This window comes from Trichogramma pretiosum, unplaced genomic scaffold (assembly GCF_000599845.2).
Source record: "Trichogramma pretiosum strain Unisexual culture from Peru unplaced genomic scaffold, Tpre_2.0 scaffold28, whole genome shotgun sequence".
Lineage (NCBI taxonomy): Eukaryota > Metazoa > Arthropoda > Insecta > Hymenoptera > Trichogrammatidae > Trichogramma > Trichogramma pretiosum.
In genome coordinates, this window is record NW_019641710.1 from 729,368 (window position 1) to 743,423 (window position 14,056).

The following is a 14,056-nucleotide window of genomic DNA, read 5'->3' on the forward strand; positions in this document are numbered from 1 at the left end:
CTTATCTCGGCAGAGCAAATTTTTTTCTCTTATTAAAACTCTTTAATAAAGTAAAAAGAGAGAGAGAGAGAGAGCTGATAAATATTAAGTGTAATTATCGCGCAACAATGATTTATCTGCGACTATTTAGCAATACAGACTCTTATAATGCGGTGCGATCGTTCACGCGACACTCGACGAGATTACAATGAAAGTATATACGCTAATAAATAACGCGAACGTAAACATTTTGACCCTTGCCTAGAGTCTCCCGGCATAAAGCGTAATTGATCGTCGTACATTGTTTTTCGATAACCGATTGTGTTATTTTAAAGCTCGTAAATAAACGCGAAGCAAAAAAAACAGTAAGAAAAAAAGAAAGCCGAACGAATATGGAGGAACTGCGAGTTTAACGACGATTCGCCTCGCAGTGTAAAACAATTGGCTCTCTCTCTCCTTTTCTCTTTTTCGCTCGCTCTCGAAATCAGCAGCAGAGTTCAAAAGAAGCGCTGCGCACAACAAATGGACTTTGGTCCGCGCACTGCACTCGTATGTATATGTACGTACGTATTATAATGAGCGATCGCGTCGGTATATACGCCGCGTTATAGTGTAGCTATATAATCGTACATCGCGCGACCTGTTGCATCGGTCGGCGACCTTGCTTGACCTTGGGGAGCAGTTGACTGCACATTTTTCGTGCCATTTTCGCTACTTCCTTCCCGTTTTTTTCTTTCTCTCTCTCTCTCTCTCTCCGTCTCTCATCAAAAGCACTTTTTACGTTATTGCGGTGCATGTGCATCGCGTGGATCGTTATTATCGCTGCCTCGCAGCGACCCAAGTATAGTATCGCAGCCGCGCGCGCAGCTCGTGCTCCGAAGCGAACGAGAACGAATCTCGATCGAAAAAAAAGCATCTCGATTTTACGTTACAAGCTGACGAGTAATTTTTCAGTTGAACTTTGTTGTTGGCTCCAATTCTGTATGAAACAGGACACGAATGCGTTCGGTATTATGCGTTAGGTAGTCTCTCGGCCTATAATACTACTCGAAGTATGTCCGGCCTCTCGGCACAGCTATATGCCGTGCGCGGCGTTGGCTCGAGTCGATGTTAATCGTCATCTTCGACGGATAGGCCACGGTGCATGCGCACATTCGCCACTGCCGCCGCTATCATGTGCTGCATACACAGACATGTAGCAGCTCATCGACATATACCTTGAAAAACACGGCAACATTTTCTCTGCGTTGTCTCTTTACTCGTCCCTGCTAAATCGTGTAGAGCGAATGAAGCCACCTCCTCTTTATAAGCAATACATGCATGTGTGCGTGTGTGTGTGCGTGTGCGTGCCTGCTTCTTGTGTGCATCTACTTGGCGAGACTCACACTCGCGAAAATGCGTTTCGTTCGTTGGCCGGGGAAAGTTGAGGAGAGAGAAGCCGAGTTAGAAACACGCGTGCGCTTGCGTATATGCGATACCCGCACAACAGCACCAACACACCGACACACATACAAGAGGCTCCGTATAACATAGGTGCATCAGCCGAGAAGAGGACTAGGGCCGACGTCTCCTCCTCGCGTCTATATATCTCCATGTTACAAACGTGTATCGGCTTCAGGCCAACCGGTGCGTCCATATAAGCGAACGTCGTCTTCGTCAGCTTATTCTCGTGCGTTATATTCTTGGCTGAATTTTTTCTCCTCTCTCTCGCGTTTATTTGCGCCTCTCTTCCTCTCGGCTGTAACGTAATAATATACGCGCTCGAGCCTTATTTTCTGCGCCGCCTGACGCACCGTTGACGAAAGTTCAAGTATTACGAGATATACTACGAGCGAAAAAAAACGCAAGAGCAGAGTCGGGATGGTAATTCGGGTTCCGAGAAGCGTGCGCAAGCTCGCAGATATCGAAAGAGTAGCAGCCCAGACAGTTTGTTTATTTTACCGAAGCGAGAGAGAGAGAATGCCGATCGATCGAGAACGAAAAAAGAATAAAATAAAACGAGCTTGAAGAACCTCTCGAGAGACTTGCTGGCCAAAGTTTAATAAAAGCCATTTTCAATAAAATGTATGCCTAACGAAAGAGAAAAAAGATTATTGGCGCAGCAGCATAAAATCGTATCCGTGCTAAAACCTAGTGCATATGGACTCGAGCAGTGATGACGACGACGACGACGCCCCAGAGTACATTCGCTTTCTGTTTACGTTTTCTTCTCCCACACGCACACACATACAGAAACGCATACACGCATGGTGCACGCACACGACGCACATGTACGCAAGCATCGATTAAGCTCATTCTCTCTCTTTCTCGCTCTCGTGTATATAAAGCTAAATCTCGGACTGGCTCTCCTCGAAAGTTTTCGTCCCCTCTACTAATTCAGCAGCCTCGGAATCGCTCACCTACACATCACGTCGTAATAAACAATCGTAAAATGGCAAGAGAAAAAAAATTGTAATTCTCCGCGCTGTGTGCGGATCGAGCGGCGGCAGCGGCCGTGCAAAACGTCGAGAATGCAACAAAGAGGGAAGCGTGATGAAAGTATTACACGCAGGCAGTAGTAGCGGCACCGACGGTGACGGCTCCAACGAATAAGTGGGGTGGAGGGATATAGCACAACACACACACACACATACAGACAGACAGACAGACTCAACACGGAGTCGCTCTTTCTCTCTCTCTCGCTCTTTTGACTGGCTGAAGGTGAATCGGAGCACGCGGTCGCTGTTCTGCCGGGACGCATGCGCGAATCCCACTCGGCACACACACACACACGCGCGCGCGTAAAGCTTCGAAAGAGAGAGATGGAGCGCGTGCAGAAGAGAAAACTACACAAAGTCAGAGATTCGCAAACGTCGAGCCGCGTCGTTGTGTGTGTGTGCTATCCCCGGCCGCGTGGCGCTCGGCGCGCCTTACGTATACATGTCGTGTGCGCTCCTATATAGCATTCAATGATCAATCGGAGTGCGCGCGCGACTCAACGAAGACGACGTTGCCAGATCGAGCTTTTTCCATCCCTTCTCTGCTGCCGGTCTCTCCTCTCGATATAGCAACGCGCCAACGAGTAGGAGAGTGTGTATTATGCCGTATGGACGAGCTCCCGGCCGCTCCGCACTCACACACGCGTCCACGCGGCTTTCGAGCGCGTACACACCGCCAGGTACAAGCACGTGCTTGTGTGTGCACCGAACGATCAGCCAGGTAGTGGGGGGTAGCTCGACCACGTGGGGAGACGTGTCTATATATAGAAGGAGAGAGAGAGAGCGCGCCTACTATCGCTCACCCACACACTTTCGCGGCGAATATACGCGCACACATAGATATATTCGCGCGCGACTATAAAGACGCGTGTATTTAATATTATGACGCGAGCATGCGATATTAAGTTCGACACAATGGAATGGAATTAGACCGTGAGCTTTCGAGAGATGTTTTTCGACGCCACGATATACACGAAGCAGGCGCTTCTCTTTTACTTCTACGCGCGTCTTACTGCTCCGACCTCCCGTACAAAAGGGCTTGTAAATTACTTTACACACACGCACACAATCGTGCTGGCAGCAAGACGCATTTATAATTTATGTTCCGGAGCAACGACGATGGCAAAATACTATACACTGGTACACGTACATGCACACACTTACGATTCTGTACATAATCGAGGAGTGACGCGTCTTTTTACACGAGTAGCCCTAGGTCGCCTAACGCTTTTAAGCTCTGAGTGAGTATAAAGTTGGAGGAGGACGATAAGGAGAAGTTGGGGTCCTAGGTACTTTTTCATTCGAAAATAAACAAAAAACGGCGATGTTTCGGTACCAACTCGCGCATGCATGTATCACTGCTCGGCAGTAACCCAATGCTATATGATTTGCCTAGATTTGAAGCTACTAAATTCTGAGATGTAATTACAATTGATTTTTCATGAAAATGTTTTACTTTTAATTTACAGGAAACAAGTTAAAACGAGAGCGGGCAGATAAAGACCAAGATGACCTGTTATGCCAAGAGAAATTATTTATCATCGAAGGTACGCTCTATTACTTTATATCTCTGCTAATTATGGCCAGACGCGTGGGACAAATCGCGATAGAGCTCTATTTTAAAAGAAAAAATCGACCTAGCACGTGTTTTTTTTTCGTTTATACATGATCAATGTGCCTATATAATGATGCGTCTATAAGACAATTCCTGTTTGTATTGTATACCAGTATCATTTTCTCACTCGTGTCTTTGGAAATTTGCGTCATACACCGAGAGACAAATGGACGAGCGACGAACGAAAACAAGTCCGGACGTGTATATAAGGTGCCGTAGGTGTATCTCTCTATATACCTACGCGTCGTGCGTGCGCAAAACGATGAAAGCTAATTCAGCAGAGCTTTCACTCGTCAGTGAATTTCACAGCTATCCAGGCCTTCGCTCCTGCCGCCGCTACTTCACCACCACTGCTGCACATATTATAATTATAATGTCCGTGTGTATTAGCCTATATGTAGCTAACATTTCGTATATAGGCCCTCGTGGAGTTCGAGCTGTATAACGGTTGTATTAACTTCGCGCATGAAATATTTAATTTCGCGCGACTACACGCGTGCGCGTTAATGCCGGCCTGCCGATTATCTACGTTGTACGCACATCTATTATGTAAACACTCGCTGCTTCGAAGCCCTTGCCCGAGTTGGCGTTTTTTTTTCTTCTTTTTGCATATCTATATAGCGCGGTGACGATCCGCGTTACCCTTCGCGCAATCTGTCCTTCGCTTATATTCTCGCGATAACGCGTGACGTGACGCGCGTTGACTCGCATTAACACACATCGAATCGTCGAGAGCGAATATTGTATTAAAAAAAAAAAAAAAAAAAGAGCCGAAGATTAGCATTTACGCGTGCGTCGACAATATAATCGGGTATAATAATGAGTAGCAGTCCGTCCGTCGTCCGTCGTGGAGCCCCATAGTCGTGTGTACCGCATAGGAAATTTTGAGCGCCAGACGAGCTGAAAATAAAACAACGATTTACGCGCGTCGATAATAAAGTCAGACGCGGCCAGACGCGCTCGCGCAAAAGCTGTATATTGTTATTGTACTGCATACACACGTAATATCTTAATCCATCGGCGGAAACAAAAACAAATGAGCTTTTTTTTCCTTACGTGCTGCGCGACGATGCGTACGGATCGATAATTTATGCGGTTTCCATAGCTCTCTGCTCCTCCATAATGTACACGATCGAAAATATATAATGCTCACATTTCCAATAAATCAAAGTCGCGCGCGCACTCGTAAATATCCCAATCAGCATCTAATTATACATACAGAGTATAATTTAGTAGATTATAATATTCGAGAAGTCGGGGGCCGGAAAAGTTGAGGTTTCTCGAATGAAGCTCGGATAATTTGTCAACCGCGACGCTTCGTACGGCTAGATAGTCAATTGCGGAGCAGGAGAAGCGAGCCAATCATTCGGTCATCTTAATACACCGTTGCGTGGCTTCGCCCGTCCCACGTATCGATGTATTTGATAAAAGAATAACGAAGGAGGATGCCCGTCCGAGCGACTGTCAAAGCGAAAGTATCTATGTTATAGAATCGACGATGCCAAGGTGTCAGGCTTGTGTCTGAATTAAAACTACTCGCTCGCACATAGTGTCAAAAGTAGGGGGAATTGGTGTGCATGAAAAAAAGAAAGAGAAAAAACCAAGTGCGCGGAATAAGAGAGGACAAGACGTCGTCGACGATCTGGCTACCATGTCGTATTACTATATATACATTTCGTAGCGCAACTTGAGTCTCTCTCTCTCTCTCTCTCACTCTCGTACTGAATCGACACACGAGTCGGAAACTGTGTGTACGAACGTTTATATACGTGTGAGTGTGTACTGTTGACTACCGCCACTGCTGCTACTGCTGCTGCCGCTGCTGCTGCTGCTGCTGATGTTGCTCCGTTGCAGGCAGCCGTTGTTGAGCCGTGCGAAACGGCGGAGCGTGTTTAGTCGTTGCTCGCGACTCGCGCGTGCTACAGCCGTGCTCGCGTTCCTATACACACATGCGTACGCGCGCGCGCACATACGTTCTGGGCCGCTCGCAATATCACGAGCTTTTTTTTCTCTCCGTTATAAATAAAAACGTCGAATTTGTGCGCGTTCGTTGTTGCTCGTTGTTCGCTCGGCGCAGTGCGCAGCTCTTCGTGTTGTACCCGCGTGAAAAAGCACACGACGGCCCGATAAAGGAACGAGTCGAAATCAGCTGGTCGCGCGACTCGATTTTCCAGTGATTATTCGCGACGTTGACGCAAGCACGAGAAGACGAATTGCAAAGAAAAACAAAAAAAACACGTAAAGGGGAAGAAAATGGGCGTACTTTTGATTGCCGACGCGGTCTACACACGTCGTAATAACAGTGATCGTAACGACATGAGCAACAATAACGATAACGCTGGCAGCGTCGCCAGTGCCGCGAGCAACAATAACATTGGCGGCGGCGGCCTGCAGCTGCTGAGGCGGCCCTGGTGCTTCAGAGAGAGAGATTGGCTGACGTCACCGCCACCGAAAAAGAAATGGATCAGACACTATCTCCTGGGTGAGCGAGTGTAGTTCGATATAAATGACCGTCTCCGCTGCACCCCCGTCCTCATTACGTTTACTTATTCCATGAAATCGCTTATCATCTGGCAATATCTCATTCCGTCAATGTTAGACGTTTATAATTCATCTGCAGTGCCGTTGATAAGTAGATTGTTGATCCTTTCAAAAAGTTTATTGTTCTTTTTTTTTCGCGATAAAAATTAAAATTTCAGGGTATGAAAAATGGTCCGCGCTACGCATGCGTACTTAGCGCCTGTTTACATGTATGCGTATAAGCAATATCGCGCGGCAGATAGAGAGAGACAGGGCGCAAACGTCTGTATACACATTGAAAAACGTGCACATTACGATGCATGACGCGTGCCCCGCTGCTCTCGAGTCTTTCTCTCCTTGTTCTTTGGCGACTATATACGCCTTGCATTATCTCTCATTATAAATACGGCCGATAAGCGAATTTTAATATTACTTTAATGCGATACTTCTTTCGTGTGCTCATGGACTTTTCGAGTCGATCGCGACGCACATCTATCTATTGGCGCTCAGCGTCCTCTAATCGATTCAAATCGCAGCCGCTAATTTTATAGCACAACGATTCGATTGACACAGTTTTACACTTGGTTTATCCTCGATAACGCGTCGATCGAACCGGCGTCGCTGCATAGCCTATCTATAACATAATAAACCTTTTTTTTCGAGTACGCACATATACACCTGCGAACTCGGACGCGCAGCACATATTGTCAAAAAATTATCGCGTGGCTTTTGTTTGCTTCGCGTATGATAATCTCGCGGGACACATTTCTGTGTCCAATAAGACATAGGCTGATAGGTAAACACGTGAATTTACACGAGCTTGGTTGAATTATTCCTTATCGCCGAATACTCGTTGATTTGTCTTTCTCTCACTCTCTCTCTCTCTCTCTCTCTCTCTCTCTTTCTCTCACTTTCTCTGCCGAGTAAATCATCGCTTGTAACTGTTATAGGTGCATTCGAATTATATAGGTGTCAAAAGAAAACGTCGTCGATGTGTGCTACGTAAAAGATTAAAAAAAAGTAAAAAAACGGCTGGTCCAGATCACATATCCAGACGCTAATTTTAACTTGATTTCGTTTGGCCTGTTACCAAGCTCTACATGACACTTTTTTTCCTCGTTGGTGCCTCTCTTTCCGTCAGATTTTCGCGAGCCTTTACTTTCGTTCTGGTACGTAAGGCCCGTATCGGCGCGTGCGATTATTGATTTTTTCGTTTACTTATTCATTTACTTTTTTTTTTAGAAAATAAGTGGACCTTATATGTTTTTCCTATTGTACGAAACGAAAAATAACCTCGGTTTTACAGCGTTAAAATACGCAAGCGAAAACAATCGATATCTGACCAATGACTCTCCGACTCGGAATCGTTGAGAATTCAAATGAAAAGTTAAACAAGATTCGATTTTTTCGTCGAGTTTGACGCAAGCACGAGACCCGGTGCTTCATTAAAATTTTTAATCGAGTTCGATGATTTAAAAAAAAGAAATAAATAAAATAAAATAAGAAAAAGAAAAAAAGTCGTATTGAATCACACCGAAAGATTTGCGTTCAAAACTGCGTTTAATTCAGCTCTCTCATCGATGGCCAGAGATTCGCTGGATAAGTACGAACGATGCGAGACGTGAGGCAGTCCAGCTGAACACGAGAGCTTGAGTAGAGCATAGTAGATCGTACACCGGATCGCGAGAGAATAGAGAGATGCGCTATACGAGCTTTAAAATAGCCGCGTTAGCCAAGTTGGGGTGCATTTAATACTTGTACGAACGACGAGTGCACGACCGCATGAATGAGAGCACGTGCCCGAGCTTAGTTAGTATAGACGAGAACGAACTTGCGCGACACTTGCGTGCGTGCTTTGCTTTCGCTGTGTGTACAGTGATCGAGCATCGTTTCTCAGCTCCGCGCAGCGACCGGCCGACGATTATATGCTTCGATCGATCTCTCGCAATAAGAAAAGTTCACTCCAAGTGTCGCCTCTTGGACATTATTATAAGCGCGCATACGTAAGCCTAAAGACATTCCCGTTGTAGTGCTTTAATTCTGTGAATATATTCCAAATTCGTAAATGAACTATTGGTTGTTTTTAGCACGGCATGCGTGCGTGGCTCGTCAACGGACAGCCGGTGCACAGGAAGTCGCTGCATACCTTCGAGCTTGCAGCGGCACATTACTGCGCTTGCCACGCCGTTTTTCTTATTTATACCGTATACTCGAGACACTATAGCAAGACTGGCCTGCTCTTTTTATAATTGAATCCGTTCTTGCCTCGATTGTAACCAAATACATGTTGCGTGTTGCAGGCGAGGAGCCGATCGATGGCCAGGCGCGTCAAAATGGCGTATACTACCATCAACCCGTTCACAATGTTCATGCTCAACAACAGCATCAGCTGACACAAAACGTAGGGGGCCGGAATGCGAACATCAACCAGCCCCGTATCATTGTGGGCTCACCTATTTCCACGGTTGCGACCGTCCATGGCCGAGAAATACACTCGGACGTTATACAGCTGCAACAGCAGCAGCCTCAGACGGTCCAGCAACAACACCAACAAAGCTCATCCGCACAGTTCAATCCACACCTTGAGAATAACAATTCCAATCACAGTGTGAGTTCCGCCAGCGGACTGGCGCCGGCTCCGGGCACCGAGGTGGACCAGCAGGCCTCGACGTCACAAACGTCCACGGGTAGCGAACATCGGAGAACGCGTAACGGGTAATTTTTCTCATGCAATTCTTTACAAGTTGTCTCGCTTGAAAAAATTTACCGAAAATTTTAAAATTACTATGTTTTGTAATAATTGATGGACCATCTCTAACGATAAACGAAACTTGGGTAGGGTTTATTTTAGGTCCTGACACCGAGCAGAACTTGAATCTAACATAAGTAGAAAATTTGAAAATGAAAAAAAAAGTTTCAAAAATTAAAATCGCACGTTGCAAAACAAATTTTTGAAGGAAGTTGTACGCTTCAGTAGCTTGAATAAATTTCACCATCGATATCGTTAAATTTCATTAATAACTTAAAATTATAATTAAATGCAATGAAATAATTTCTTAACAGTTAGATGTTGAATTTTTGTTATTAGTTCCGTCTCGTCATCGAGATCAGGTACTCGAGAAGTGCATAATAAATTGGAGAAGAATAGGAGAGCCCATTTGAAAGAGTGTTTCGAAACGTTGAAGAAACAGCTTCCACCTTCAGATGACAAAAAGGCATCGAACCTAGCTATACTTCACCAATCGCTCAAACACATACAGGTTAGTTTATTTTATAAAAAAATTAATTATTCATCTGCGCTGGCCACTTGGATTGAAAGCATCGATGCACACTGTACCCCTCGCATCGGTGAACTTGGACTTTTATTCATTTTTTGCGGTTTCATCGGTGACTAAGGCGTATCGAAAATTTTTTTATTTGACATCTAGCGTAATCTACCCTTTGCATTTTCCTTTCTATGCACGTTCGCTTCTCCACACATGCGTTTAATATCGCACACACTATCGTCGACGCTGCACACGCTCACGAGTTCAATGACCCGCATTGAGACGCAATGTAGGATACGAGAAAGGCTCGAGTGCATTTTTAATTTTTTTTTCTCGCTTTCCTCAAATGGACAATAAAAGGGTATCGATTTTCTCGCTCCACTGGTGCACCGGTGCGCGCACAACGTTGTGATTATAAATAAAAAAACGAGCGCGTTTAATGGATTAAAAAAAAGAAGAAAAAAAAAACGAATTTTCGGCTCAACTAATTCGCATGTAAATTCTCGATGATAGAAGAGGCCACGCTCGCGAGACTGCGCGTGCTTTCCGGCCACGGCCTTTCGAGCGCAAAAGTTTGTCGTGCGCGCGCGCGCGCCTCGTACAATGCGTGTGTGAGTGTGTGCACGTTACAATACGTTACATGAATTGCAGCGGCAGCAGACAGAGAAACACGCGGCAGCTCCAAGTATATAATGGCGAGGCTCGAGCTCTCGAGCTCAATTGAAATTCGCTATATGGACTTATTAGATTGAACATTCGAGAGCCTAAGTGCGATACGACGCTGGCGCGCGCAGAGTCGTCGACTGCTGCTCCGTTCCGCAGATAGAATATGCATTGTGCGCTTCGCGTCCGTAATAGCCTCATGCGGCAGCAGCGCTCGAGTGTCAGATGCGTACTCGTACGAGCGCGATATAAATTATCTGCATAATGCTGCCAATTTGAATTATCGAGGAAAACAATGTACTCGTGTCTTGTCTGCCAGTGTCCGTCGAGCGCGCGAGGTTTAGCCCCGAGATGACGATCGGCTCGATCAGCGAATTGCCGCGTGTTGTTGTGGCTCCTGATAAAAATCGCCTCGCTGGCGTGTACTTGCTTCGCTTCTATATTATATGCCTGAATTATTTATGCGCATCGTGGCCGAAAGTCTTACAAAATAATTTATTTTGCATAACAGATAACGACGTTAAAAGCTCACTTTGAAGCGAGCCCTCATCAACGAGACGAGGTGTCTCTCTCTTTTCCTCCTTTGATACGCGATTATTTGCAATGCATCGCACGCGGAGAGATCGAAACATTGAAATCCATCGAAACATCGAAACAATTTTGTTGATATTGACACTTGGAATCCCGCGCTTAATATAAGCCTTATCGCACTCGACTCGTTTTTTTTTTTGTCTCGATCATGCGCTTTCTCTGTCTCTTTTACTCTCCCTCGCTGCTCGTTATCGTTTTATTTTATTGATTATTCACTCGCTTTCGGCTCATTATTTGTTTATTTGCTCTCGCACTATGAACAATATAAACACTCGACAAAAGACGATTGTAAAGGAAATGCTCTCCGGTTCATAGCGAAAATGGCGAATCGAGCCTCGCCGTCGTCTTCGTTGGAGCTGATTTTCCACGTGACCGCACGCTTAATGCCAGAATGTTCAAAAGCTTTAGACGTATGTGTGTGTGAGTGCATCGTGTCGTTGCTCGTCGTCATCGAGAAAGCGCGACGTATGTACCTATAATGTCCATATGCACGTGAGGCACTCACGTACACTCGAATACAATCGATTCGCGCTAACTAAGGCATGATCCGCAACAAGAGCGTCGCTCGCTTTTCATGTCGCCGCGAGCGTGTGTGTAAGTAAGTTTGTGTAGGTGCGAGGCGACGGCATAGATTGGCCGTACGTGATCAACGGTCACGTATACCATTTATACATGCACAATTGCAGGGGGGCAAAAAGAAAAATGCCTCTTACGCGCCGGGCTTGTGTTGCGCAGCGGCCGTACACCGAGTGCGCGTGCATGCATTACACGTATAAGTTCACAACGTCGACGTTTGCTTTCGATCCATCAAAAATGCTGACTTGTTCTTTCTTTTTCTTTTTCTTTTTTTTTCTTCTTTTTTTTTTGTTGTTGTACCAAGAGGTCACAGACGGTGATAAATGTATTCGCGTGTTATGCTCGCTAAAGACGAATAATCAAGAGCTTATCACGAGTGCGTGGCTGTTGACTCGTGCGAAAACATGCTGAAACGAGCGCAGTTCGTTGTGCGAGTATTTTATACACATAATAAATGCACATGTGTGCGCGTGCGTATATGAATCATGCACGTCGCTCGCTCGCCGTCCATACGCACGAGAAGAACTTTTCTAAGCGGGGCCGCGATAAAACGGCAAAAGCTGCTCCGAAAAGAAAAACAACGCAACGCGAGACTTTACCGTATTATTGCATCGTCAAGGCGCGCGCGCGGAGCAATATTTTTTCCTCTCTCTCTCTTCCTTTTTGCACAAATCACTTATTACGAATCGCTCCTTTTTTGTTGTGCGAAACGATCGCGCCCATATGGGTATGTGTACCCGTTGGTTCTACGTAGCGGTACCTACAGCTTTTTCATGATTATTATTATTATTGATCTTGACATCGGCGCAGTCGAGTTGGAGCGCCGGCTGGCAAATGGTTTTCTAATGCGTCGATTTGTGACTCCTTTTAAATGGCACGCGGTACACAGAGCGGCGACAAGCAAGAGAATCTCGTTAGCTATTTTACACGCGAAGATTCAGATCGGCCAAGTCGATAAGCCACATCACGTGCGTGCAAAAGAAAAAGAGTGTGTGTGTGTGTGTGTGTGTGTGTGTGTGCGTAAGAGACAGAACGATGAAACGAGCGGTGTAAATGGCTACAGATAAATAAACCTGATTAAAAAATATGTACACACCAGAGCCGAGACGAAGCTCGATAATAGGCATGTGTCTGTGTGTACACAAAAACACGTCGTTCGTAGCAGACGACGCGAAACGAGTATCGGAGCAACTCGACGCAAAGAGAAGCGACATATAAAGAGGTATATTAGCAGCGTGTCGGCCGAGCCGAGGAGTGGGACGAATTGCGAAAGTCACAATGTATGTATCAAGACTCGTGTACGCAGCGATGATGAACGTGTACGGGGAGCAAACACGCAGCTCGGTGCGCGAGCTAACGCACGTGCTTATATGGCCAGTGTGTGTGTGTGTGCGCGCCAAGTCGCGCTTGCGCTCTTTAACCGACCTTTCTTCGAATTTCCCCGCCGTCGTCGTCGGCGTCTCCCACTCATTGGACACGCCTCGTCGATCCATAAGCACGCAGGGTTGCCAGATGTGGCGATTAATCGCCAAATGTGCGATTTTTTAATGACTATGGCGATTTTTTTTTCAAGTTGGCGACTGGCGATTTTTTGGCGATTTGAAATTTTAAAGGCAATATTTATTGTTTCATATTTTTTTTATATGTTTGACAGTATATCAGTTGATATGTGACTGTACTCATGCGCATTCAATAATATAACCGAAAACATAATAGTAAAAATAATTATTACTATGATTCATATTCATAAATTTTAAATTCGCGCCAGCTGACGAAATGCTTCCTATAGAAGTATTTTCTACAGTTAGCGCCAGCGTTCGAACTGTAACGTTTCAACAGAATGAACACGCCGCCACCGTCACCTATACTGTACGTGGGAGAGAGAGAGAAAGAAACACAACAAACATTTGACTCGCGCGGACCTGCGTCACACAAGCAACAGTCTTTATAGATATCCCTCGACGGAATTCCCATAAGTTTTCTCTGTGTATTGAAGTGATTTTTATATTTCGGTTTTTATAATATAATATAATTATCAACATGAGTAAGAGTAATAAGAATAAAGGTGGTGTATCTAAAGTGCGAGTGTTCAAGTATAAGTCGGAATGGGAAAGCCATAGCTGGGCTAGAGGTAATTGTTTCTATTAATCTTTACATAAGTGTATCGTATTCTTTATTTGAAATATTTGCTATGATACACGTTAAATCGCACGCTGAAGAGATTTTTTACATATATTCGTAAACGTTGTTTTTCAATAGGATGGCTCGCAAAAGCAGAAGTGATAAATCCAATAACTGGAAATCAGGCCTACTGCACTGTTTGCCATAAAGATTTGAGAGCGCATTGTACCGATTTGAAACATCATGGC

General features: G+C 45.2%; 1 protein-coding gene across 3 annotated transcripts in view; it reads left to right on the forward strand.

Moving 5' to 3' along the window:
- LOC106658828 (uncharacterized protein DDB_G0284459-like) overlaps positions 1-14,056 on the forward strand; it is a 42,240-nt gene that overhangs the window by 16,731 nt on the left and 11,453 nt on the right. For all 3 annotated transcript variants that reach the window (XM_014380957.2, XM_014380958.2, XM_014380956.2), the window contains exons 3-5: positions 3,926-4,003; positions 8,892-9,306; positions 9,680-9,851. In XM_014380957.2, coding sequence (XP_014236443.1) covers positions 3,926-4,003; positions 8,892-9,306; positions 9,680-9,851 — 665 coding nt within the window. The remainder of the gene's footprint in view (positions 1-3,925; positions 4,004-8,891; positions 9,307-9,679; positions 9,852-14,056) is intronic.